The sequence below is a fragment of the Podarcis liolepis genome, assembly GCF_965112155.1.
Source record: "Podarcis liolepis genome assembly, chromosome: 1".
Taxonomy (NCBI): domain Eukaryota; kingdom Metazoa; phylum Chordata; class Lepidosauria; order Squamata; family Lacertidae; genus Podarcis; species Podarcis liolepis.
Window position 1 is genome coordinate 84,203,872 of NC_139554.1, and position 27,972 is coordinate 84,231,843.

The 27,972-nt window shown below is 40.7% G+C and overlaps 1 protein-coding gene and 1 long non-coding RNA gene across 2 annotated transcripts in view; one reads left to right on the forward strand and one right to left on the reverse strand.

Moving 5' to 3' along the window:
* The window catches only part of NUP160 (nucleoporin 160), a 28,216-nt gene extending 3,617 nt beyond the window's left edge, over positions 1–24,599 (forward strand). The window contains exons 6-36 of the mRNA XM_083468928.1: positions 1,203–1,317; positions 1,633–1,791; positions 2,689–2,766; positions 3,156–3,253; positions 4,049–4,133; positions 4,955–5,023; positions 5,321–5,404; positions 5,761–5,931; positions 6,415–6,514; positions 7,311–7,476; positions 8,329–8,456; positions 8,564–8,724; positions 9,378–9,508; positions 9,682–9,752; positions 10,364–10,520; positions 11,927–11,996; positions 12,876–12,974; positions 13,586–13,705; positions 13,822–13,917; positions 14,038–14,132; positions 14,396–14,492; positions 14,574–14,679; positions 15,712–15,872; positions 17,650–17,710; positions 18,916–19,026; positions 19,610–19,733; positions 20,623–20,724; positions 21,208–21,349; positions 22,564–22,689; positions 23,019–23,123; positions 24,042–24,599. Of these exons, the coding sequence (XP_083325054.1) occupies positions 1,203–1,317; positions 1,633–1,791; positions 2,689–2,766; positions 3,156–3,253; positions 4,049–4,133; positions 4,955–5,023; positions 5,321–5,404; positions 5,761–5,931; positions 6,415–6,514; positions 7,311–7,476; positions 8,329–8,456; positions 8,564–8,724; positions 9,378–9,508; positions 9,682–9,752; positions 10,364–10,520; positions 11,927–11,996; positions 12,876–12,974; positions 13,586–13,705; positions 13,822–13,917; positions 14,038–14,132; positions 14,396–14,492; positions 14,574–14,679; positions 15,712–15,872; positions 17,650–17,710; positions 18,916–19,026; positions 19,610–19,733; positions 20,623–20,724; positions 21,208–21,349; positions 22,564–22,689; positions 23,019–23,123; positions 24,042–24,128 (3,475 nt within the window). The 3' untranslated portion in view covers positions 24,129–24,599. The remainder of the gene's footprint in view (positions 1–1,202; positions 1,318–1,632; positions 1,792–2,688; positions 2,767–3,155; positions 3,254–4,048; positions 4,134–4,954; positions 5,024–5,320; positions 5,405–5,760; positions 5,932–6,414; positions 6,515–7,310; positions 7,477–8,328; positions 8,457–8,563; positions 8,725–9,377; positions 9,509–9,681; positions 9,753–10,363; positions 10,521–11,926; positions 11,997–12,875; positions 12,975–13,585; positions 13,706–13,821; positions 13,918–14,037; positions 14,133–14,395; positions 14,493–14,573; positions 14,680–15,711; positions 15,873–17,649; positions 17,711–18,915; positions 19,027–19,609; positions 19,734–20,622; positions 20,725–21,207; positions 21,350–22,563; positions 22,690–23,018; positions 23,124–24,041) is intronic.
* LOC310691404 lies at positions 19,928–27,879 on the reverse strand. The gene is made up of 2 exons (XR_014518493.1): positions 27,243–27,879; positions 19,928–20,372 (listed from the first exon to the last, which is right to left on the reverse strand). It is a non-coding gene; the product is annotated as an uncharacterized lncRNA (long non-coding RNA).
* Positions 27,880–27,972: the final 93 nt, after the last annotated feature.

A 27,972-nucleotide genomic window follows, 5' to 3' on the forward strand; every position in this document is an offset into this window, starting at 1 on the left:
AACAGGCTTGAATGAGCACTCTGCCTATTATTCATTGAAGGATATTTCTTTTCAGCAACCAAATGAGCTATCTAAAATCATTTGTACCTAGCTTTTCAACCAGGTCTAGAAGTGTAATTAATTACAGTGGTGCCTCGCAAGATGAAATTAATCCGTTCCGCGAGTCTCTTCGTCTTGCAGTTTTTCCGTCTTGCAAAGCACAGCTATTAGCGGCTTTAAGAAAAAGGAAACAAACTCGCAAGAACTCGCAAGACGTTTCGTCTTGCGAAGCAAGCCCATAGGGAAATTCGTCTTGCGAGGCATTCGTCTTGTGAGGCACCACTGTATTGGAAGTGTAATGTGCTTTTTCTTAGGTGGCTCTCTTTTCTAAACAAGCATATTAAGTTAATCTTGAAATTGCTCCTGTCGTCTCAGATCTGGACAAAGCAAAATGAATGAACATGTTTTGAGGGAATAGGAACCTGCAGAAGACAGTCAGCCTTTTCTTTTTCATATGAAGGCCAGGGATGCTGTTGGATTCAGTACTTCAGCTACAATTGCATGTAGCAGAGGTATTCTAAATCTGCCCATAGTCCAGGTTAGAAAGTGTGTACGTTTGACCGTTTTTCACAGTTCCCTACTTTTTAGTAAGAAGGTTGCATCCTTTTTATTTCCAGACATGATGGCTATTGTTCAGAGAGCCTGTGTGGCTAGTGTTAGGTTTGGAAGTAAGAAATTCTCTACTCAGCCAGGTGACTCAGCAGGTGGTCATCATTATCTCTTAGCCTAACCTATCATAGAGAAGAGTTGTGAAGAGATAATTCTGATACACTGAGGAAGTGTGGAACGGAAATCTGACAAATTCATGCCCTCAAACTTTGGAGGCTAAATGGCTGCATTGTGATTGATGGTTGCTAGGAATATTTAGAAGAGTAAACGTCGTAACTTTTATCTTGAAAGGGGTATGGTTTTATATGCAAAGGTAATGCTTCACCCTAAACCAGGAATGGGGAACCTAATCTGACGGGTGGGCCAGATTCTTATCTCCCGTATAGCTCATGGGACATGTTTGACAAGGTGGGTGGTGGTATCCACCTCTCAATCATATGATGTCACCATGACATCAGGTGAAGATTTGGCACTTCTAACTTTTAAATTCTTGTAAATTCTGTCCTTTTTTGTTTTGTTTATTATATATATAATTTAGTTTAAATCTTTTCCAGAGGAGACCAAGGTCCTTCAGAGCTTCCTGTTAGCTTGTCTGTCCACTGTCGTGAGCATGATGCCCTCCTCTTCGCACTCTACCAGGATCATAAACTTCGAATGTGGTCTTACAAAGTGAGTGTGAAATGCTAATTTCTGATAGAATACTGTTGTCATTGCTGATGGTTGATTATTCATATGACTAATGATACTTTCCAAATGTTGGTTTTCGGCAACATGTCCCTTTGTATATGCAAGCTATATTAATTACCTTTTCTGTGGTCTGCTGTGAACATGCACAACCTTCAGATCTGTATCCTTTACTGTAAAGGAACACGCGGTAAAGTATCTGTCTAGTACTGTATATCAAGCTGCTGTTTTGGCAGGCGTGTTTAAAGCATTTGTCCCATTTGCAGGTTGTGTTACTTATCTGGCTTCTTATCTTGGCAGGATCAAATGTGCCTGATGGTGGCTGATATGTTGGAATTTGTGCCTGTAAGTAAGGACCTAAGACTTGCTGCTGGGACTGGACACAGATTACAGCTGTCTTATTCTGAGACCCTGGGGCTTTACATTGGTGTATACTTGCATGCACCCAAACAAGGACAGGTACTTGAATTGTCTTATATTCGTAGAATTTTAATTTGCTGTTAAGTTGAGAGGCAGGGAGCTACTAGTATGACCCATCAGTTTCAGAGTTTATGTGGATAAGAAAAGTTTTCTTCAATAATTTTAAACATGTTTTGTCCAGTCCTGGAAGTTTACAAAATGACATAGTTTTTGATCCTGGATTAAAAGATCTTGCTGACAATTTCAAATGTCTTTTGCTTTAAAAACTGGGAAATAATAGCTCCTTGATACTTGATAAGATGTATTTTGATGAAGTACTTTCAGAAGGACTTATCAAATATATTGTTCCAGGGAAGAACAATTTCTCATTTCCTTCTATGGCAGATAATTCATTGGTGTAGTTTTTTTGGGGGGGAAATGTGGAGACTATTTTCTGGAGATGCAGCATACAGGATTGGTGCATTTCCTGTCTTGAGTCCCAAACCCAATTTTCTGTATCAGTTTTCTTAGATCTCCAAGCTTTGCAAACAAGAAAGGTGAAGAAGGCTAGAGAAAAAAGGAAATGGAAAGCACTATGTAGGTGTCTGCAGAGGACAAAATTACACTTTACATAAAGGGGTACTATGTCTCCTATGCCTTGGGCATGGAGGCATTCCATTTCAAATGCACCTGTGATATCTCCATAGGGAACCTATTGCTCCTCCTCAGAAAGAGAAAGTCTGAAAAGTGAATTAATTGCTAAGGATGTCCTCTTCTCTACAAGTGCTAAAACAACCAACTTAAATAGCATCTGTTCAACTTGATTTTCACAGTCTAGTGCCATTACTACATCCTGAATGGTTACTGGGTATTATAATTAGAGAACTGGAATATAAGGATTGTCTAAAATAGTTTACAGTTTTATTTTCACTAATGACGGAATCATTTTTTTTGCAGTTCTGTGTCTTCCAGTTGGTCAGCACAGAGAGTCAGCGCTATAGTCTTGATCACATATCATCACTGTTCACTTCTCAGGTGCGAATGAATAAAATTTACATTAAAATGAATGTGTCTGCTCAGAAACATCCACTCTGCACTGATAGGGGTCAGTAGAGTACTGTCTTCCATTCCATCTTCCATTCTATATGAGATCAAGCAACATGATGTGATGTTGGAGAGAAAGGGATGTGTGTACCTGCCTCCTGTATATTCAGTTACTTCTGATCCATGGGATCTTCTGTGTGTAGCCCCAGTATTTGTCTGCTAGTAATAAATTAAAAAATTATTAGTTTTTATAGATTCAACAAAATACAAGTTCTCTCCATTGTACTGTTATTATTTAGTTTCATTCTCTTGAGTACATTTAGGTTTGAAAATCATATTCACTGTTCTAATCCACTCGTTGTGGTATGTTTTTAACTTAGGAGACCCTTGTTGACTTTTCCTTAACTACTGCTGAGATCTGGGCACTCTGGCATGATGATGAAAATAGAACCACTGTGAAATACATCAATTTTGAGCAGTAAGTTTTGTCCACCCCTGGTGTAACCATGAGCAGTAAATTGGGCGAGGAAAAAGTTACTTTAAGCCCTGAATCCAAATTAAAAAGGAGATTCTCTCAACACTAAGAGATAGCAGAAAGATACTTCAAAGAAAATAACTATAACCTATGCTGGCACTTCTAACAAGGATTTGATACCTATTGATGAAGCATGGAGTTACCATATAGTTCTGCGTAAGGCATTTCTGGATGGCTAAGGAGGTTGACAAAAGATCAGGGGAGCCATGTTTATAATACTTAGGATGGGCTGTGACATGTCATAGGAGCTCTTAGACTATTTGTTGAAACAGCCAGCAATTATATGTGTCAGCCATCTTGGAGAAATGGACAGAAGCTACATTGTCTGGGGATGTTGTAGTTTTGAAGGGTCATACACTGGACTGGCAGGGCCAGCATCACAGAAACAGGAAGACTTCCCTCCATTTTGTAGGTGGGAGGAAAATGACTGGATTTGGAAAGCTGCAGACCTGCTGAAATACAGTCCCTTAGATATCCCACTTGGCATTGAGGGGATGGGACGATGATAGTCTCTGTGTGTGCATACACACATGTCCATGTAGGGGAAACCCGCGTCAACAAACTTTCATCTGTTTTTAGTTTATAATTGTAGGTTTGTGGTGTCATGGGTCAAAAATATGGAAGATGTTGGTTATGTTTAATTGTTCATAGTTATATATATTTATTTCTTCTACTTGGAAGTAATCTTTTTTGAACTATAAATGTAAATTTGGCTAAAATAGTCCAGTCTTGTTTTAGCAATGTTGCAGGTCAGTGGAACCAAGTCTCTGTGCAGCCCCTGCCACCTGAAGAAGTGGATATTAGAGATGACCAGGACCCAAGGGTGAGTTCTTCAAATTAATTAATTATGAATTTGAATGGCAAAACACAGATGAGTAGCACTTGTATGAATCCCTAAAAGTATGAACATTGCGTATATATGGGAAAAAACAAATCTGTGTGCTCAGTTGCTAAGAAGGAAGACCAGTGAAATGATGGATCTTTGAAAGAAGGCATTCTCCTTTTTTTAAAAAAAATTAGATTAGTAGTGTCAAATATGCATTTTGTTTGGTCTGAAGTGCAAGACTCTTGGCTTTGACTAATTGATGTGTAAACTTCTCTCTCTCTCTCTCTCTCTCTCTCTGTGTGTGTGTGTGTGTTTGATATTACTCTTGGTGCTTCTTGTGTCCCAAAGTGTCTGAAAGCAAGATTCCTTTGGCCACCAGAAGCATGCCTTGTTTTTTTAAAATAAAAAAATTCCTTCCAGTAGCACCTTAAAGACCAACTAAGTTAGTTCTTGGTATGAGCTTTCGTGTGCATGCACACTTCTTCAGATACACTTTTTTTAAGTTCTTTTTTTGTTGTTGTTCAAAACTTTGTGTTTCAGAAATGAACAGTGCATCAATTTCTACACTTCATTTTACTCTTAGTTTCAAGGTTGATTTCTTTCTTTCAAGGTTTAGGCGGCATGTGTGGACCTCTAATGTATTAACAATTTCACATAGTTAATATATAGTGCACATTGGAAATTGTCATATAAACTGAAGTTGAGCAGTTGCTAGAACATAGTCATGGGACAATATTTGGACGTAGCTGTTAGTGGAAGGGAATAAAATGAATCACATGATCTGTTTGGGAAATAATTAATTATGCTGACTCTTACAGGAAACATTTACAGAGGCCATCTTCATGCCTGGACAGTTCACAAATGCGGCTTTGCTTAAAGCTTTACAGGTGAGCAGGAACATCATCATTTGTTGGGGAGTTTCTGGAAAACCATTACAACTTACACTAACAAGTCAATTGCACAAAATGGCAAGATTGGCATTTGAGGCAGAAGGGCAGAGCACTCCTCTGCTCTGCTCTGCCAGTTCATAGCTACAGTGGCCTACTGTCATCAGTCATCTACATAGAACATTCTTTTTGACACTGCTTGGCATGCTGTTAGAATTCAAGTGTGAGATTTGGTAAGCCCTGGCCCTATGTGCATTTAGGTTTAAGGGTGAGAAACATTTTTTAATTTTTCCTTAGATATTTTCTCAAAGAGCTGAGCACCTCACAGACCTGTCCTGGGATGAGCTGAAAAAAGAAATTACTATAGCTCTGGAAAATGAGGTAAGAGTTCCATTTAGTCTTTGCCCCTCTTGTTGCTTCAACAGGATTACCTTCATTCTTGGATTCTTATTTCATTGGTTCTTTGTAATAATTGTGCTTATATTTATGTGCTCGTTTTAAGATAGGTCAAATAATGCTCTACTGTTGTAATGCTAGTTTTTAGGGTGGTATCCAATCCAATGAAGTACTTCTGCTAGGGTTAGGTTTTCCATGTGTGTCTCCCTAGAACAAATAATGGGGGCACATGGGGAGAGGAGAGGGAGGAAATTACCTTTAGCAGCCAACATCCTTGATTTAGCAGAACTGTTCATTTGGATAGCTAACCTTCGGTCTGTGTTTTTGTTCTTGTTTTCCAGTTCCAAGGAAATGTGACTGAGTATGAATTCTCACAAGAAGTATTTAGACAGCTGCAAATAGAATTTTGGTCAAAATTCTATGCTTACTGTGTTCAGTACCAAGAAGAACTCTCACGCCCACTTGCACTTCTCTTGAATCAATGCACTAGCATGGTGTGCCTGCTTAAAAAGGTGAGAATCAGGTTAGAAAGAGGCAAATTTCAGATATTTCTTTCATAGAGCAAAATGGGCCTGTCCAACTCTGGCAGGCAATGACCCTAACTATTGTGGACTTAAGTTTCAAGAGCTCTCAGTAGTGTGTAATTATAATTTTATGCAATAAATGTGGCAGATATAAATTTATATGGTTTATTTGTTTTACATGGGACTTTTTCCTGAGCAAATGTTGCTTAGAAATTCAGATGGTCTGTAGTTTCAATAAGGATCTGAAAATCACGGAAGCTGCTAAAAGATAGCTAGTTTGAGCTTTTCCTAAATTACAGTACACTATTTTGCCATTGTATCTTTGAATATGTATGATGCTGAGAATGTGGACCACTCTGGCTATGGGCATTTCCTCACCTTCAGAATGTTGCTTTGAGCTTTCCATGTAAGTAAATCATCTTTTTGTGGTGTTTGAAAACTAAATGATGAGTGTATCTTCTCCCCACACAGGGATACCTGTCTTTTCTTGTGCCCTGCTCCCTAATGGATCACCTTTACCTTTCGCTTGATGAACAACTGGTGAATGAAGTTGAGAGCACTGGCTTAGATGGTAAGTGAGAGTGAGTGCATGAACCCACTATAAGATGTTGTCAGCAGAGCAGAATTTAGAACATAGTCTTTACATTTTTTTAAAAAGTGTTTTATTTTTCTGATAAATAGCCAGGATCCAGAAAACCACTCACATCAGGCTTGCACTAGTGCAGTGGAACTTCCAAGATCTCAAAACAAAACTTTACTTACATGGAAAATAAACTGCTTTGGTAACCCTCCTCTGTTTTAAAAGCAATTTACCATGTTAGCATGTGGAGCTTTTGCTCAAGAGGTGTAAGCATAAAGGGTTTCTGGGCTCATAGATCTAATTTCTCACCTCTTTGGATTCCTGCCCATGTTGGCTATTTTCAGTTAGTTATATCCTAGCAGGTAACAATAACCTTGGTGCGTCTCTCTCCAAGAACTTTTAAGGAATCAGTTCATGATCACTTTCCTAGAAGCACTTGCCTCATGTCAGCTGGCAAATGGATAAATTGCAAGGCTGGATTGAGAGTTGTAAAATCTATTGATGTTTCAAAATCATGCACTGTGGGAGAGTAACATAACTAGAGAGCAACATAACTAGGGAATTTCATTCTTGGTACTTCTTAGGTGTTCTGTTGACTTTAGTAAGCACTAATGAAGTGATTTTTTGGTGTTTTGCCCCTGGATAGAATGTGCAAGCAAGAATAAAGTATATTCTTAACTGGTTTTATCCCTGCTTTTCCAGCATAGTTGGCTTTTTTATTGTGATTAAAATATATATATACACACACACTCTGAAATAAGTTCTAAACACCACCTTTTCATTGTAGAATCTGAATTTTCTCATGATCTTGTGAGTCTTGTTCAGTGCCTTCGGTTAATTGGTGAATCAATTTCTGTGGAGATGGCACTAACAATGGAAATGGCTTGCTGCCGTTCCCAGCCGCCAGAGAGAGCTGCAGGACAGATCCTTCATGACTTGATTGCTAATGACACGTAAGCATGCGCTATGAGCAAAGTAGGCCATTGATAAAAAATGATTTTCTCACTCCCTCTACAGTATTTAGCTGATTGGATAAGAGTGTGTGTGTGTGTGTGTGTGTGTGTGTGTGTGTGAGAGAGAGAGAGAGAGAGAGAGAGAGAGAGAGAGAGATTTCTAGCCACAAAGTTCTAGTAGCTGTAGTTCTCAGAAAATGGGGGCTCACTATTCATTCCCCTCAGAGGGCAGAGGCAGCACAGTTGATAACCCTCCCTGTGGAGAAATGTCCTTCCAGATTTTAGGCCCTGCCTTCTTCAAGAGAGCAGTGTTACACACCAAGGCCTAAGTTATTTTTCTGTCAGAGCTGAGAGATTCAGCCTTCAATTTCTTTGTTAAAAATGTCCTCAATCTCACTGTTCCCCTCAGACAGGTAAAACACTGTATATCTCCAGCTGAGGCCCAAGACAGTATGAACCAAGGCCACACTACAAGCAAAATCCCTAGGGTCCCTGTGCTTAAAAAGTAGCCATATAAATTCAAACGTTGTACAGTGTTTTTGTTACTTCATTTTTCTATGAAGAGTTTTTATATACTGCCTATTACAATCTGTCTCTAGGTAGTGTACCAATTACAGTCAGCTGATTGCAATAGTTTGTTCCAGATTACTTGTATCTTACAATTTCATGTTCCTCAACCCGAGGGTGTCATAGCCCATGAGACAGTGTGTGGAAAAATTAGTTGTAGGGTGCCACATATAATTCTTAATAGGGTGGATAGTGTGTCTTCTGTATCATGTTTACTCCCTCATAACTGAATAAATTCTCAGTATATTTTATGAAGCCTAATACATTTTGCTGGTTTCCTTGAAGAGAGAATCTAATAGAAGATATTCACAGTAAATTGCAAGAGATAAAAAACCCAATTGATGCTATTGGGGTGCTTATCCGGGAAATGGACTATGAGACAGATGCGGAAATGGAAAGAGGACTCAATATTGGTGAGAGAACAGTGGCTCTACTCTCCCTCCCCCTAACATTTTGATTAAGTGAAAGCTGCTTATGTCGGTAGATGCATATATTTTTGCCTTTTCTCACCTTTCTACAGTCCAACCCCTAAATGTGCGCATGCATCTCTCACAGCTCTATGGTAGTAGCACAACAGTAAACATGGTGTGTCGGTGTGTGTACAAGATGTCCATGACTCGCTTTTTGCTTTGTCGGGACTTGTTGATTTTACAGCAGCTCTTGCTACGGCTTGGAGATACTGTGAGTATATTGGAACAAAGTTGACTGTATGACCTCAAGCAGTACAATCCTTACATCATTAACTGAACAGCATACATTGAATAATAATGGAATGGTTATTATTATTCAATGGTGTTGAATAATAATGGAATGGTTACAATGGTTGCTGAATGGACATTACCGCTTAGCTGTCAGGGTGCACTGTGTTGCTGGAGCTACTTTCTTGGCAGCCAGGAAAGAACTTAAGGGCCAAAACATATCTTGTCACAGAGCAACACGTCTGAATCCAAGCCATTATCCTTGTTAACAAGAAGGAGCTTAAGTTGATTCAGATCAGATAGTAATGTCATGTTTCCAACACCAGCTGCTTACTTCAGTTAGATAGGCTCTGGGTTGATTTTCCTTCAGTCCCATTCAACCCACTTAAAATAGCACTCCTGTCTTTGACTGTCTTGCTTTCAATATTTGTTGGCTTCATTCCTCTCCTTTCTAGCAACTGCTTAGGGACAGCCCTGAAGATATTGCTATAGAAAAATCAAAATGGGGTATAAATGTCTATACGGAGAAGGGGAGGATAATACCGCAAGGATTTTCACATCTTTTCTGAATAATGTGAAAATACTTGGCTATTGACAGCTATTGAACAACAACTAATACTTATGTTGTGTTTTTAGGTATTGGGCGGAGGCCAGCTATACCACACTCAACAGAACTTGCTGCATCGCACATCTCATTTGATATTATCATATTACCTGATCAGGTGGGCAAGTCAACGCTTGGCATCAGATGTTCCAGTTGATGAACTGTAAGTTCTTTACCTATAGTTTGTAATTAATATGATGGATGAAGTAGGCGTGGCCATTCTCTTTTCCTTTAGCGAAAAATAGGCATTTTGTTTGATAATAGCAAGCAGCTAATTTGGGCAGGTTCTGCTCAGGACGTTTCTGTCTGATAAGTATTTTTTCTTGGTTTATTCAGGGAATGTAACCTACAGCATCTTTCTGTATTAAAACTGACAGATTCTACAGCTAAAACACCACTCAAGCTAGGTAAGAAATTAAAATCTTTTTGTCTCTTTTTGGTTGTATGTTCAGTTACTGTTTTTCAAAAGTGACAATACAAGGCTTTGCTAAAAGATTAATCATGTTTATAGACATCAGTTCTCCAGTGCTCAGATTAAAATACTTTAAAGCATGATAGTGCTGAAATCACTGCTCAGAGAAACTAAACTGCTATAGCTCAGGGGCCGTTTTTAACATTAACCCAGCCACCTTTACCTGCAGTCATTAGGTTAGATTTTTATTTTAAAATTGTTGGGATTTTCCAAATTTTAAGTATCCTACGTGCCATATTTCCTATGCCTAGGTTTTTCAAACTCGAAAGTTATATAGATAGCTAGAAAATCTGGTCTTTACCTGTCAAAACAGTTGGTGTTGTGTCTAAAAATGCAAAGTACATCTTAAGTAAGCAGAATTTAAAAATTGGCATTTAAGTTTACAGCCTTTCTTCCCTGCATCCCACTTGGATTTATTAGAAGTGGAATATAGAAGTTAGTATTAGGGAAACCATTAAATTGAAGAGTCATGTACGAAACATGTTTATGGCATTTTCTCATTCTTTAGAGATACTGATGCAGACACAATCTTTTAATCTGTTTTAGTGTCCAGCCCTCAAACTATCGTGGAGCTGTTCTTTCAGGAGGTAGCCCGAAAACACATAATATCTCAACTGTTTCCACCTAACGCAGCCTTGGATGAGTCAAGTTTGAGTTGGCCTCAAATGTTTTCTGCAATTTCGAGTTATCTCCTGCAGTTCTTGTATCCTTCAGTTGCAGCTTCTGCTTGAAACGGTGGACAGGAGCCACGCTTTCTTCTGTTCCTCTAGTGTAGGGATTCTTAAACTTTCTACCCCTGGGATAAAAGTTAACTGGGGCCCTCCAAACACAACGGGCAGGGGCGGAATCAGCAGACAGAGGCACAGTTTGGCATAACCACCTGACCATTACTGACATTTTATACTAATCTTTTGCAAATTTCTGAAATTCTTTGCTCCAGTGATTCCTCTATGGCAGGGAGTTACAGTTCAGTTTTATTCAAGTAAAGTACAGAAGTTAGGTGGAATTCATCACTGTGCTCATTCAGTTCTTCCTGTGCAAGCATTCCAGCTTGCCAAATGTATCCTCCCTCCCTGCATGCTCTTCTGGGGGTTCTCTAGGATCCCCCCAAACCAATTGTGAGGGTGCCTGTGGGGGGAGCCCCGTTGGCAAGGTGTGAAGTCTTTGTGCAAGGCTTCCACTCATGGGGCTGGTTAGCCAAATCCTGCCCATAGCTGCAGAGGCATGACTTGGCTTCCTCACTTTAGGCACAATTTTATGATCTAGAGCAGGGTAGTCAACCTTTTTATACCGCCCGCCCACTAATGCATCTTTGTTGATGGTAACATTTTCTTACCGCTCACCAGTGCTCTGTGGAAGGAGGATTCAGCTTCTGCCGTACAACCCCCTACTGCCCACCTAGAATCCTGAAATTAGTGGGTGGTAGGGACCAGGTTGACAACCCCTGATCTAGAGGCTCCTCCTTGCTCTTTTTACATTCACTTTTCACTCCTCTGTGAGTTTCCCTCTTTCCCCCCATTCCTTTCTTCCCAGTGTTTTTTTTTAATGGTTCATCTTACTTGCTAATCCCCCCCTCCCTCCCTTTCCTTTCAGAGGGTTGGCAGCAAGGAAAGAGAACTGAGGTATGAGACTGTGTGTGAGAGAAGTGGAGGGATCAGAAGGCACAAGAGATGCCCCAAGCACTTCTCCCTCTGTCTGTCCTTTTGCCTCCCGTCTTCCTGTTCTTCCTCTTCCTTCCCTCACACTAAGCCCGCTGCACTGCCCATCACTTGTTTATTTCCTCTTCTCCCTTTCTGTTCCTGCCCTCCAACTCTGCATGCTACAGCCTCGCTCTCCAACCAGCTCCTGCTCCCATGCATCCCTATGATTGTACATGTGAGGAGCTGCTGTTCGTGGCATTGATTCATTCAAAAGACTACAGCACAGTCAAGGGACAACCAAAATGATCAAGGGGGTGGAGTGACTCCCCTAGGAAGAAAGATTACGGTGTTTGGGACTTTTTAGTTAGAAGAGAAAAGGCGAGGAAGACATGATATGATAGAAGTTCATAAAATTAAGCCATGGTCTTGTCATCCATTCAAGAACCTATATTCCTTATGCAGTCTTCAGGTGGCCAAGCAATCCTAACTTCCTCTTTCCAGAATGTTTGATGGGGGCTTGTCAGTATGCTCAACTGCAGGTGAGATCTTTATTTGTGAAATCCTTTACATTAATATTTAAAGGATAGAAGGAAAATACTTAAGTAGATCAGGTGGGAGCCTGGTTGAAAGCTAGCCCTGGTTTTGTATGCAGGGGTGTAAAGGGGCAGCTGATGGATCATTGGTACATATGGTGGGATGTTATCTAGAGATTAACTGAGAATATGAGCAGCAACTGGGGTTCATCTTGGGCATGTCTTATAAGGAGAGTAGGAAGCCGGGTTTGGAAAATTGTATTAAATTGAACTAATTTGGCAAGATTTATAATAATTTTGAAAATCTATAAAAATAATTGACAAAAAGAAAGCTAGCACTGGTTCAAAGCAATGGATTAGTTGCGGGGAAGGATGCTATGTGCATGCTGTCCTAAAATAATAATAATAATAATAATAATAATAATAATAATAATAATAATCACTCAAAGGTAGCCCAGGTAAATTAGGCAAATGGATCAAAACTGGATATTATGGAAGGGATTCTCAATCCAGTAGAGGTTCCCACTGGCTAAATTGGGGAGGCCATTTTTACCACCCCCAACCCCCCTCACCTACAGTTACAGCACAAACTCCCATGTTTTTCTATAGGGTCCCCCAAAGGTCTGGAGCAGAGGTTTTCTGGGGGGCAGGGGTGTTTGAAAATGCCTCTCTTCTCTCCCCACTATACCACTGGGAGTATCCTGTGAACAGAGTTAATCTCACAGGAACAGAGGCTCCAAGCCTAAATGTCTAGATCGGAATCCAGCCTAGCTGCTTGCCTGTTCATGTTTTTTAATTGGTGTGCATTAAACAATGTCTGTCTGAGTACAGTGGGAAGTAAGACATAACATTGATTTGTCTGATTAGTGGATGTTTGTATATTAGGAATATATTCGTTTTCTGGGACCTTGGTGCCATGTGAATATGGGGTCATGCTGTTTTATGATGGGACGCTGCTACCTTGTTATGGGAGAAGGGCACAAGGTAAATTCTTATTTCTCTAAAACAGATAAACATTTTATTGTTTGAGTTGAGAAACAAAAGGAGAGAAGTTGGTTAGACAGTAGTCATAGCTAGGAGTGAGAGATTCTCAGTTGCTTTTGAGGATCTTGATGTCTGCAGAGTGCTGTAGATTTGACAGCTTTGTTCTAAAAAGGAGCAAAATATAAAATAAGTGTCAATTGTGTTACCAATCTAGGCTTTATTCAGATGAATCTGCTTTCCTAGAGTCAGATGCTTTGCTGTTCATTTCCGGCCTTCAGTGGCAGCTTTGGGTGGGGTGTGTGTGTGTGTGTGTGTGTGTGTGTGTGTGTGTGGACTGTTCCTAGTAATAGTTTTTAGTGGTATCCATGTTGAATTATAATGTGTAGTGATTTGATAACTATAGAATGCACCTGCGTGCCATTTTGTGACTGACGCTATTGACAGTTCCTCAGAATTCCAGATGTAACCACTGGCCTAAAATGTTTGGCAACCTCTGACATACAGTATGGAATTGATAACTGTAGCAAAACAATATGGAAGTGATCCCAGTTTATTCTGTGCTTCGGACTAATTTGTCCCAAGCCTTGGTTTAAGTTCTTTTTTTCTTTCAGGCTCTGGACTGTTTCTGTGAAGCAGCCTCAGAAGTTGGAAAAGAGGAGTTTTTGGATAGACTAATTAGATCGGAGGATGTTGAAATGGCTTCAACCCCACGGCTACAGTACTATGACAAGGTATTTTTGTTTCCAAGCTTTTAACCTTTCTTGTAGAAGGGGTGGCATAACATGTACTTAACATTTTCACAAATAGTTCAGGTAAAACATTCTTGGCTGTATATTCCCCTCCCTAGGTTCTGCGTCTTCTGGATACCATGGGTCTACCTGAACTGATCATTCAGTTGGCTACCTTAGCAATCACAGAAGCAGCTGATGATTGGAGAAGCCAAGTAAGGAATTAAGTTTTGCTGTTATGGGATGCGTGCCCTTCTCATCCAGCATTTGTTTGTGCCACCACACTAATTTTCCAGCTGGTTATAGATGGCTTAACTACCATATCTGTATTGCAGGCTACCCTGAGGACATGCATTTTCAAACACCATTTGGATTTAGGACATAACAGTCAAGCATATGAAGCCATGACCCATAACCCAGATTCTAGCAGGTAATACTTCATATATTTTAGGCATTGATATACCTTATTTTTATGAATCAAGTGCCAACCACAGGTGGTTGGGGTTGGGGTTGGTTTTGTTTTGTTTTTGGCTCTTTAAAAACCCCTGAAAATATTGCCTAGGTTCTAAAGAGCTGTGTTTTTCTAATTTAAGACATTTATATACTGTTTAAATGTGTACACTGCTTTAAACCAGTCCACAGAATTCACAGTCCATGATAGCAAAGAGTTACCTCTTTCTTTCTCCCTTCTAGGCAGCTGGATTGTTTACGGCAGTTGGTGGTAGTTCTCTGTGAACGCTCCCAGCTCCAGGATCTTGTGGAGTTCCCCTATGTGAATCTCCACAATGAGGTAAATGGTCTCCTTTTGTTAGCAGTAAGGTAGTGGTATAAGGAAATCTTCAGCTATGTCTAACTGTTGTTTGTATTATAGGTTGTGGGAATAATTGAATATCGTGCTCGGGCAGTAGATCTGATGACACATAATTACTACGAGCTGCTATATGCTTTCCATGTTTATCGCCATAATTACCGGAAAGGTATGACAGATTATATAAAAGAGAAAATTGCACCACCTGTTAAAATGTCAATTCTTGTGGCATTGAATCAGATGATTATTTGTTTCCCATTAATGAGCAGTCTGTGCATGTGGTGAAAGAGTCCAGCCATGATAGCTAATCTATGCTAGAGCAGGGATCGTCAACCTAAGGCCCATGGGCCATAAGCGGCCCACGGGGGTTATTTAACCAGCCCACAAGCCGCCCCTGAACCGAGCCACCCACTCGGCGAGACCCCGCGCACTGTGCTAAACCAGCATGGCGCGGGGACTCACTTCTGCAACGCTATTGTGTCTGTGCATGCGCAGACGCCAGAAATTGTGGGCACACACGCACGATCTGGCCCATGGTGGGATCTCCACTGGAGTGAACTGGCCCAGGCAAGGTAAACCTTGCAGACCCCTGTGCTAGAGAATTAGAAAAGCCAAGTCCTAAACCCCATGTTTCTGTGATAAACACTAATGTGAGGGCCATGAAGGAGGGAGTATTCGCAAGGGAGAATGGTTTGTGAGAGGATGCTCAACTCTTTTGCTGCCCACTAATTCTCTACTGCATATAAGCCCCAGGTGTATGATTGGAACTATATATTTACTGAATATGTTCTTAGTTGAATGGGAAAAGTATATAATAGAAAAATATTGGGTGTTTTTGAAAGCTGAACGCCACGGTGTAGGCTATATATGCATCCATGCTAAACTGCAAAACTCAGATTACTTTGAGAGAAGGCAGGGCAGTTAAACTAATATAAAGCTGCTGTACCCTGACTTCATCCATTTATTTTCTCAATACTGACAACCTTTAAAATTAGGAATATCTCCTGTTCTAGTGTCCAGCTCTCAAGCTTTACAAATTTTAATTTCTCTTTTGGTTGGTTTCTCCTCCTCTCCACTAGATTATAGGTGATTTTCAAGTTGTTTCTACTTTAAGTTCCTACTACAACCTGTTCTGACCTGAAGCTGTTATATTTTAGTTGGGGAAGAGGTGACTGTTGTATTGTCTTATTTCTTTCCTCAGCTGGAACAGTGATGTTTGAATATGGAATGCGCCTTGGCAGAGAAGTCCGTACCCGCTCTGGACTGCAGAAGCAAGCAAACTGTTACCTTGCAGCTCTTAATTGTTTGCGGCTCATTCGCCCTGAATATGCATGGATAGTTCAGCCAGCTTCTGGCGCAGTGGTATGAAACATCTCCTTTTTTCAATATTTGATCTCACTTTGATTATTAGCAGTCTCTTTTTCATGAAGACCTTGGCTGCTGTTTGCAAGTACAGTGGTACCTCGGGTTAAGTACTTAATTCGATCTGGAGGTCCTTACTTAACCCGAAACTGTTCTTAACCTGAAGCACCACTTTAGCTAATGGGGCTTCCTACTGCTGCTGCGCCGCCGGAGCACGATTTCTGTTCTCATCCTGAAGCACTTAACCTGAAGCACTATTTCTGGGTTAGCGAAGTCTGTAACCTGAAGTGTATGTTACCTGAAGCGTATGTAACCCGAGGTACCACTGTATGTTTAAGATAGCAGCAACCTCTGTCACACTGCCTGGTTCACAGATCACATTAAATCATGTGTAACTCTAGTTTGACACAGATTTGCAGTGTCCTCATACAGAAGTACTCAGAAATTCCTGCTTTGCTTCTACCACACTCCTAGTCATTGTGCCCTGGGAGCAACAAAGTGAAAACTTTGACTTGTCATGTCATTCAAACCCAGGCCCATGATGTGATTCTCCCAAAACCAGCCTCTCTCAGCCTTGGGTCCCCAGATTATGTTGAACTACAACTCCTATCATCTCTGACGAGCTAGCTAGGGATTTGAGTTGTGGACCCACAGTTGAGAAAGGCTGCTCTAAACAAACCACAAGCAGTAGCATAAAAAATAAAAATTCTTTGCTTACTGCTCATGGTTTATTTGGTGGAAACAAACCATGTGCCCAGCTTCAGATAAGATGACAAGCCAATCTTTGTGGTTTGTTGCTCCCACCCAGTCTGGTGGGGGAGGAGCGGGGGCGATTTTAAAGCAGTGTTCACTACAGTGCAGCTTGTTCACATTAAACAGTTATTAAACATAAATTGGTTTAACATAATGTGCAAACACAGCCAGTATGTCCACTGCTAATTCTTGTGCTGACGTCCCAATAAAAAATAATTAGAAATAAAGTAGCTTGTCTAATACAGTGGAACCTTGGAAGCCGAACGCCTGTAAACTCGAATGTTTTGGCTCCCGAACGATCGAAAACCAGAAGTGATTGTTCTGGTTTTCGAATGATTTTGGAAGTTGAATGTCTGGCACGGCTTCTGCAGCTTCCGATTGGCTGCAGGACGCTCCTGCAGCCAATCAGAAGCTGTGCCTTGGAGGTTGAACGTTTTGGAAGTTGAACAGACTTCCAGAACAGATTCTGTTTGAGTTCCAAGGTACGTCTGCATTAGCATTTCATTGGATGCAGGCAAATGGTTACACAGCTATTATAAATATTCATAGGGTTATATTCAATGTAGCATGCAACAAAAATGTTCCATCAGCTCAAGGATTTCTCCTTGTGCAACTGAACTTAATCCCCCCCCATTGCCCTCCCCCACATGCCCCCTAGATCTGTTCTGAGGTTTCCCCAAACCTTCTAGAGCAGATTTGGGGACATGAAGAGAGGGGAATCGCATTGCACTAGCACTAATCTTTGCACTAGCACAACTATTCTGCCTATAGTAATGTTCACTGAATAAAAATATGCAGAATAAGCAGATATGCAAGTTTGCTTCCTTTGCTTAATTGATTTCGACTACAGAATTTGCCATTTTCTTGCAAGTCAAACTGAGGATGTCACTTTGCATGTTTCTGCACTGAAATCTTGGGGAAAATAGACAGAATCCTGGTGGTGCTTAAACACTAGTGAAGATGTTGTAGAGACTGAAGATTTGTATATCCAGTTGTTTAGAGTGCTTATCCTATCTCACACTAGTATGAACGTCCAGGAGCATCCCCCAAGAGAAGTCATGATGGAGAGTGTGCTGCTGCCCCAAGTGAGTCTTCTGCTGTTCCACTTTCTCAAATGCAGATAATTCCAAATGTCTACTCTTAAATTCCGATCAACCAGCTTAATTTTTCTGACTTACTCGCTTTCCAGCTTATGTTTGGTTAGTTTTGATTCATGTTTGAGTCATGTCCCTTCCTATCTTCCCATATCCTCCCATATCTTGTCTACATCTTTTTATCTGTGTTATGCTAGTTATCTGGGATGTCTCCTTGATATGTGAGAGTCTGGTGCACTGGTTTCTTACCCACATAGCTCAGTATTTTGAATTGATCACAATAATTGTGCAGTAGACAGTGTTGTCTGAGCTGTTGTTGGGGGCAGAGTAGGTATGAGTTATGAAAATACAACCACTATTCTGGAGGGCCAAAAGGGCACAGGATTGCCAAGTTAAGAAGACTCCTGTATTTTCATTAGTGCTGAGTGATTCTCACCACTGCAGCACTACAGGAAGAAAGGATATACGAACTTTACAGCCTATGATCTTAAAGGCATTTCTTAACACAGGAAGGCAGGGAAACATATGATAGTCTTTTGGGCCAGCCATGTGACCCTAGATTCCTCCTCCAGTTCTTTCCCTGTTTTCACCCTGGACTTAACCTTTTTCTTCCAGCTCGCTTCAGCCTCCTCTGGATGTAACTCTTTACTTTGAATCTGTGTGCATTATTCTTCTATTTCATAGCTGCCATTGGTGTTAGTTTTGGAACGCCTTCAGCATCTGTCTTATACTTTCAACTAACATAATTAAAGGAAGAGCCTTGGGTCACATGGCTGGCCCAAAAGACTATCATATGTTTCATTGCCTACTAGGGTTATTGGTGGATATAATCCAGCATATTTGATGTCTTGCCCTAGTTAGAACATTCATGGTAAGGGCCCAACATTCCTATTTATGATAATACCAAAGAAAATTCTGATGTCCTTGTTCAAATAGGAAATCAGGATAAATATAAATATTAATTTGCAGATGACTTTAATACATCCAGCTAATCAGCTGCCCCCTTATAAAGTTGATGATTAGTGGGAAACCTTTTATGTGCAAAATGTTGGGGTTGACTAAAAGAAAGCTAGTATAGTAGCTGTTCATCACTCAAGAGCAGAATTTTCCCTTTATATTGCCTGGTTTAACTTTAAATTCTCAACAGTAGACTCTTGAAGTTGGCACATTGTAAATAAATGATTATTTTGGTACAGCGGGAAGTCGGATTGAAATCTTGGAGCTGCAGGATTTGGAAAAAGAATGTGTGCTAGCTCGCATACGGCTAACTTTAGCACAACATGATTCAACAACAACTGCTATTACAGGTAAGCTCAGGATTTATGTTCATACTACTTGGCTTAATAACTGTACTGAGGGTGAGCAATTTAATCTCTGTGTGGGAGATCAGTAACCCATAGGAAATGTATTTCCACATCCTCCTGTTGCTGTTTGTGGGATGTGGAATCCAATCTTAATTTGTGAAACACTCACTACCATTATTATGCTGCTGCTACATTTGCAGCAAGAGGAGATTCTGCTAAATAGTGTTCTGTGATCTCATATCCACAGTAGGCATGGTCTACTCAATTATCAGAGAGAAGGTGTGTGGCTTTGCATCTATAAGAACTGAATGCTGCAATTACTCTGTATACAATCGTGGCAGATAGAGTTGTATTAAATAGAGTTCTAATGTTAAAGTTCCATAAGTGCCCCTTAATCTGTTCTGTGGGTTCACTCATCACCCCAGAGTGGATTTGGGGGTGGCAGCACACACGTGGGGGAGGAGAAGGGGAAATCCCCTTGTGCTTGTGCTAATCCTTGTGCTAGTACAAAAAGTTATTTGAATATCGCCCACTTATATACATATATGTGCGGTTGAGATGTTATTCTGTTATGTTATCTACCCAGGAAACTCATCCCCCAAGGAGCTGGTAACCCTGTTGGTGCAGGCTGGTCGTTTTGACACTGCCATTTCTCTCTGCCAGACCTACAACTTTCCCTTAACACCTGTGTTTGAGGGACTTACTTTCAAGTATGTAACATATTATTGGACTTAAGTACATAATGTGAGTAGTGAAATATCTATTGACCTTTTGGAAAAAGTATATTCAGATTTGAAAGTACATACCTTTTAAGTGAAATCGTACACTCTTGCTTTAAAACTATGTCTAAGCCCGAGTAATATGAGAATGTGATAGATATGAAGTGGGAGTGATTATGACAGCATTGAGGCTAGAGCATTTGATGCATTCTTGCTCATAATCTTACATTTTGCCTTGGCCAACTCTCATTTGAGAGTCTCAAATATCCTTGGAACAAATTGCTGAGTAATCAAGCCCTGAAACTATTACCAATACACATTTTCACTCTCGCTTCTGTGGTTGGTTTATACGTCTCAATCATTTCCTGTTGTGTTGATGTTACCATTTTCATAGGTATCAGTTCGATTTCAACTACCTTGGTAGCAACTAAACCAGTGACACTTGTGCTGGCGGCTAAAGTTGTGGCAGGATGTTTTAAAGATGGGTGACAGTCACTGATACAGTCCTGAATAAGCAAAGATGTTCCAAGAATAGTAGAAGCGTTCAATAAGCTCACTGATCTCCTTATCAAGCACAGCCAGGTGCATATGTAGGGTTCTAGAGCACAGCCATTACTTCAGCATCTGTAACTGAAGCAAAGAGCAATTGTAAGATGGAATGTTTGGAAAAGTAAGACCAGGGTTCAATTTCCTGCTCAGGTGAACTTGATTGTTTCTCAGCCAGAGAATCTAATAAAGTTGTTAGAACAAAGCAGGGATAACTCCATATGGGGTGGGTGGGAAGAATTCAATCAGTTTTAAAAAAAATAAATTTAAAAAAGGGGTTAGAATTACTATTGTACATACAGTATCTGAGTGTACCTGGTTATTTGTATTCCAGATGTATTAAACTCCAGTTTGGAGGGGAAACAGCATTAGCAGAAGCATGGGATTGGCTAGCTGCAAATCAGCTGTCATCAGTCATCACAACCAAGGAGACCAGGTACTGTGATATATTTTGCAGGAAAAGAAAGCAAGTACTTTGTGGTCCAAGAAATCTGCATGGAAATAAATATTTCTTGCTAATAAAATACCAGAAATTGCACTTCAGGATTGTGGTTGTCCTGCTTCATTTAGTCTTCAACAAACCATCTTGAAGCAGCAGTTCATTCATGCTTTCTTTTTTGCTTTGTCTATTTTGAAGGATGGTTTAAGTGCAAATGTTAAGGACATCCTGTAGTGGCTCTTGTACTTCAGATAAAACCACATGGCAACACTTTCTAGGGGTCCAGAAACTTTGGCTTAACTGAATTAAGAACAGAAGAAAACAAGTTCACATATAAAAAGTTGAGCAAGAGATTGTGCAAAGGGGATGTGTAGACTCCCCTGTGAACCATCAAAAGATTCGGGAATGGAGATTTTCACTGGCAGCCAGAAACATGCATGTATCCACCCATCTGTTAATGGTATTCCAATTGTGTTGCAGTGCAACAGATGAAGCTTGGCGTCTTTTGTCCTCCTACCTGGACAGATATAAGTCTCAGAACTGTTCATACCATCGCTGTGTAATCAACAAGTTGCTGTCTCATGGAGTGCCCTTGCCTAACTGGCTTATCAACAGTTACAAAGTAAATACCTGATCTGTGCACAATTAAGCTGGTGTTCAGTGGAGGATAAATGTACAATGCTGGCTCATTACTTCCCTGTTGACTGCTTAAAAAGTGTGATAAATGAGTTTCAGTGTCACTTGTTCGTAGCTTGAGTAATTGTCAAATAATAGTAATTCAGGAGCTAAAATCTGCACTGTGGTGAGTAAATTGCATGTTCCTAATGTTGTAAATGGACGCGAGTGGCGCTGTGGTCTAAACCACTGAGCCTGGGCTTGTTGATCCAAAGGTTGGCGGTTTGAATCCCCGCGACAGGGTGAGCTCCTGTTGCTCGGTCCCAGCTCCTGCCAACCTAGCAGTTCAAAAGCACGCCAAAAAGTGCAAGTAGATAAATAGGTACCGCTCCAGCGGGAAGGTAAATGGCATTTCCATGCGCTGCTCTGGTTTTGGTGTTCCGTTGCGCCAGAAGTGGCTTAGTCATGCTGGCCACATGACCTGGAAAAACTCTGCAGACAAATGCTGGCTCCCTTGGCCTGTAAAGCGAGATGAGCGCTGCAACCCTAGAGTTGTCTGCAACTGGACTTAACTGTCAGGGGTCCTTTACCTTTACTTTTTAAATGTTGTAAATGAAATGGGAACTTTAATGTTACAACTTGTGACTTTTGCATTTTACCTTATTTTTATTTTATAGCATTTTACTTTATTGTACACTGCTTTGATGCCCACAGGCTGTGAAGTGGTTTATGAATTTGTATAATAAAATAAATATCAACCAAACATTTCAGATGATAACAAAAGCCTCTGAGAGATCTGGCAGAACCAACAGCAACACACCCTGTCTGGTGTAGGTCATCCACCATGGTCCCCAAAGTCATTTCAACCCCAGCCAACAATTTGGATTCTTCATTTTAAGCCTTTGTTAAATAAAGGAAATAATTTGCAAATGTTTAAGGGGGTGGAAATTGGAAGCAACAGAGGGAACTGAAAGACAGGGAAGCAAGCTAGCCAAGGCCTTGGGTGCAAGAAATAAAAGAGTTGTGTTTCACCAAAACAAATCAGTCCAGAATTTTACAAGAATCTCTGCAATAGGTTATTTTTCAGTATGCTTTGTGTGTCTTGTGTTGGGTTCTTATAAATCTCACCAGTAATGAGGGCTACCTGTCATCCACTAAGCTTCTTAAATATAAAAAGACTTTACAGTAAGTGTCTGCTCAGTTTCATTTGCTTCTCTACAGATGGTAGATGCTGCTGAACTTCTCCGCCTCTATTTGAACTATGACCTCTTGGAAGAAGCTGTGGATTTGGTGCTGGAATATGTGGATGCCTTGCTTGGGAAAGGACCTCATTACTTTGGCATTGAGGTACGATTGGGTGTTCAGTTCATTCCACTATATTTATTACAAATGAGAAAAAGTGATGGAATGTACCTAGCTTGAAGAATTATGGAAAAACTAAGAAAAAAACAGGTTCACAGACAAGGAGTACTCCTGGATGACCATGTGGCAGCCTAGAGACCTGACCAAAGTGACTCATGCCCTAGTTACTCCAGACTGGAGTACCACTGTATGCTGTATCCAGCCCCCCCCCCACCTCTACCATGTACAATGGTTTTACATTTTTTGCACTTGGGATGTTTCTCATTCAGCTAATGTCTCATTCAGCTATATTAAAGGTTTTCTTTTCTTTTTAGTTCCCATTATCAGCTACAACTCCAATGGTTTGGCTTCCATATTCTGCAATTGACCAGCTTCTTCAAGTGCTAGGAGAAAATGCAACAAATCACCATAACACAGTGGTAAGTATGTCTGGTGGAAAATAGAGATCAATGTGTCCAGTGCTATGGATTGTCATATCTTACTGTATCACTTTGAATGTAACCTGGTGATGTTCACAAGGTGCTTTCAGCTCTGTGATTGGCCATATGCCTTTTGATCCTTGGCTTATTAAATATAACCTAGGGGGGTTGGGCCAACAGATTAGGTCCAGGGTGTGACTTCATGGTGTAATAGATGGTCCCTGCCATCATGAAAATGCCGTGGTGTGGATACTCCTCAAGAAACCAGGCCTGGACCCATTGCTTTGACTAGCTACCAAGCAGCTGCAAATGCACTCTTCTTAGAAAATGTGGTGTATACTGAATGTGTTTGATATTAATATATAGGATATGATATGATATGAAAATGTTTTCATATATAAATCAATTATATCTGTCTCCATGCTGTTTTGGTTACTGATTATTACAACAGTTTGTGCACTCAGTCTCCTGAAAAAGGTATAAGAGCCAGCACAGAGAAATGTCTATCCTCCAGCAAATTTTTACCACAAATTAAGTTTCACTTGGGAAAATGCAAAATACTATAATAAAACTTACCTGCTGCAGTTCCTCCCCACCCCGCCTGTTTCATAACTAAGAGAGTTTATAAAGCTTATGTGTCTATCATGAGCTAGACCTCAGTTCTATCTGCTGCCCTAATGCTTTCCGAAGGGAAGTGGTTGAAACCTGAACTATGTAATCAACTGCTGGGGGTCAGAAAATACTGCAGGAATCTTTAGCATTTTCTGTTGAAATTAAATTGTTATCAGCTGCTTTGGGAGTCAGTACAGGCTGCAAAATTTGGTATAAGGCAATAAAGGGCAGTTGTATCTCTTGCATCCTCAATCCCTCAACTATACCCATTTAACAGAAACTGATTGTACTTCTGTTCCTTTCCAGCTCTATCAGAAGGTGCATGACAAATTAGAGGTCTACCAAAACCAGGTTGATAAGGCAACTCGGGATCTTCTGTATCGTCGGAACTAGCAGATGGACCTGGATTGTGTGACTTTACTTAATCACCTTGTGCCTGGTGGCCCTTCAGACAAAGCTACAAGAAAAGACTGTGCTAATGTGCATAACTGGCATGAAGTATGTGTGAAGCATTTGCTTTGCATGGATTGGCTGGAGTCATAGGGAACCCTGTGCGCTGCTGGTGGTGCTATTATTACAAATTCTATTTTTTCACAATGAACCAAACATTCCCTACCAGGGAATGATAGACTTTTTAAAATAAATATGTTGGGGACGCTGAATTAAATTTAAGCTTTTAAGCCTGTGCCGAACTGGGTGCTAAATCATTTCCAGCAATGAAACCCTGGTTGTACATTGCATGTTCCTACCATCTTTCTACTGAATTATTCTTCATACTGTACTATATATGGGAGCTAATGTTGGTCTTATTTATTGTGACAGTTTTTGAATTATCTTTAATAAAATGAAAACTTTGTTTAAAAACCCAGAGTCGTTTTTCACAATAACTTATTGCAGTGCATCTTTCTATAGGGAAAGATGTATTTTGAAGGAGACAAATAGAAAGTGTGATCTGATATTTCCATTGAAGGAGAAAATGGGAACAGATAATGATCAGTTATTTACTAGTTCTCATTGGAAGTTTCTATTCCTGACTGTAGTGACAATTTTGTTCCAGTGGAAAATTTACTGAAGTAGTGTCAGTGCTTCATACTTGTGCAATATTTCTTTTGCAACTTTGAGTGTAAATGACATCATCAACAACACAAAAACTAGGTGCTAGCACCTGAGTTTCAAATAGTAAGATGTCATTGTATTGATGGTTGGTATGGGTTATGACCACGTTCTATCAAGTGACATTGAGGCCAGTGTCCTGATCTGCAGGCCCAAAGGAGTGCCTGTGCGAGCAGCTTGATGCAGGGATACCAAAGGAGGATGTAAAAAAATGTGAAAATGGCCACTTCCAGTGCTTTATTAAAGAAAAGTGATCTTGCATCACAGCCAGCAGAGCCCTGCTGCTTTTACAGACTCTGAATGGACACCAAGCAGTTGTCATGACTTGTTTGCAAGGCGCTAATATGTTAAGAATTACATATACACATACTTTTTGGAGAGGCGAACCATTGCTGGAGCTGCCTTGTCAATATGCTTGTCCAGCTCAGAAAACAAACAAAGCAGTTAGACCCCTGCGCAACTGAGATAGCGTTTGAGCATAGATGTGGGCCTAATTTTCTAGCTGGTTTCTTACCAGTAAAAACCAGAATGGAATACAAAGTGTATAACATGAAGAACTGTTTTCAGACCAAGGGCTACATTACCCCGGGGCAAAGCTGTAGAGCAGGGGTGGATTACCTGTGTTCAGCTACACCTCCCATCAGCCCTAGCCAGTATACCTGAGAGACAGAGATGATGAGAGCTCAGCAACATCTGGAGGGCACAAGGTTAACCACCCTGCTATAGAATGCCATGCTGCAGTAGTGGGCGAGGCTTGACACAATAATATATACTTATCAGAGAGCTATTTTCCATGGAAATAAAATATGTGTATTTAGGTCAGTCACTCCTTCCATTTTCTCCAAATGCTTTTAAAAAAAGTTTATTACTTAAATAAAAAGTTTTCCCTTTATCTGTTCTGTTAATTGTGTAGCAATCCCAGCAAAAGAATGCATATGTCAATGCATAGTCTCAAACATCTAAATGCAATTGTATTTTATCCTGAAAAGTAGCTAATTTTTACAAATGCAAACAGACAATGGCAATGTCGCCAAGCGCTGTAGAGGCTTAAGAGAGTTGGGCTGTGTTGCTTAAGTTCAACCCTCACCTCTCTCAAAAAAAACCATGTGGCTCATTGGGTGACCTGGGGCAGTCACTAAGAAGAGTTTGGATTTGATATCCCGCTTTATCACTACCCGAAGGAGTCTCAAAGCGGCTAACATTCTCCTTTCCCTTCCTCCCCACAACAAACACTCTTGTGAGGTGAGTGGGGCTGAGAGACTTCAAAGAAGTGTGACTGGCCCAAGGTCACCCAGCAGCTGCATGTGGAAGAGCGGAGACGCGAACCCGGTTCCCCAGATTACCAGTCTATCGCTCTTAACCACTACACCACACTGGCTCTCTACTTCAATGAGAGGACAAAGTGAGAGTGGTCGCATCCTCTATGCCGCCCTATGCTACTTGGAGAAAAGGAAGAACATAAATCGGAGTGGGAAGGAACCTGTAGGCATTCAAACGTTGGGTTCCACTTCCCATCAGTCCCACCCTGTGTAAGTGACAGCCTCGGTAATAATAACCCAACATCTCCAGGTCCCATCGCTGACACGTATATATATTTTAAAGGGGTGATTCTTTTCCTGTTTTGAATCACCATTGCCCATACCATCTTCTTGTGCACTCAATTTCGCTCAAGCTTGCATGCGACAAACCTTGAAAATGAAGTTTTAACTCTTTTTGACTGTTAAGCAACGTCCGGGGCTGTAATTGTGGCCCTTTGCTAAGTCACATTATGATTTGTTTGTTTGTTTTTGTTTTATTAACAATCTCTTATATGACACATTTCATATAGCATATCTCGTATAATATATACATATGTATTGTACATCTTCTTGAGTAAACATATATATAATCCGTGTAAGCAAAAATCATATACAAGTACTATTTTGTTTAAGAGCCAGTGTGGTGTACGGGTTAAGAGCAGTAGACTCGTAATCTGGGGAACCGGGTTCGCGTCTCCGCTCCTCCACATGCAGCTGCTGGGTGACCTTGTGCTAGTCACACTTCTCTGAAGTCTCTCAGCCCCACTCACCACACAGTGTTTGTTGTGGGGGAGGAAGGGAAAGGAGAATGTTAGCTGCTTTGAGACTCCTTCGGGTAGTGATAAAGCGGGATATCAAATCCAAACTCTTCCTCTTCTACTTACATAAATTAAACTGATTTGTATTTTTACTATCTTTTGTAGTCTTATCTATTTATTAACATGAATTAAAGAAAGAAAAAACCAGGAAAAAAAGAAAAAGGTGTAGTTTGACTTCCTATCATATCCCTCCCAGTGTATATAATTATATAATGAATATACCTATTATTATTGAGTTATTCTTTATATTCCTTCTACATTCTTACAGCTGTTAGTACCTTTTGTTGCTTAGTCACATTATGAGTCCCACGAGGAGTGGGTGCATCCGGGGCTGCCTTGCAAGTAGCTGCTTCTTTGGCGATCACTCGTAGCCAAGTAAGGTTGTCTTCCATAAACACAGTTTTAACAATGAGTCCGTAAGTGACTGTGGAGGCCAATTCTGGACCCACACGTCCTTCCACAGAGTTGATCACGGTGTGGATTTGCCTCCCTCCTAGCATGTTTCTCCCTTGCGTCCTGAGTTCGAGTGTCTTCAAAGCCCGTGACACCTTAGATAAAGGCTGTTCTCCAACTGGAGCGCTCGCAGGCAAGTGTTTCCCAATTGTTGGTGTTTATACTACATTTTTAAATATTTGTCTTGAGACAGCCTTTAAACCTCTTTTGTTGACCACCAGCAATACGCTTTCCGTTTTTCAGTTCGGATTAGAGTCATAGCTGTCAACCTTCCCGTTTTTGCAGGAAATTCCCTTATTCCAGCGCCGTTTCCCACTGCTATCCCGGATTGTTAGATATCCCATAGACGGTCCCCGGGACAGGTGAGGCTGCTGATCCCTTATTTTCGAGGCTGATGATCCCTTATTTTCAAATCTGAACGTTGATGGCTATGATTAGAGTAGTTGCTTTGGAAGAAGGATGCCGAAGGGAAGCGCTAAGAAATGTATCAGCGGCGAGCGCGCCGGCCCTCGCTCGGGGCCCTTGTCAAGGAAACCGGCGCCGCGCCTGGCGGGG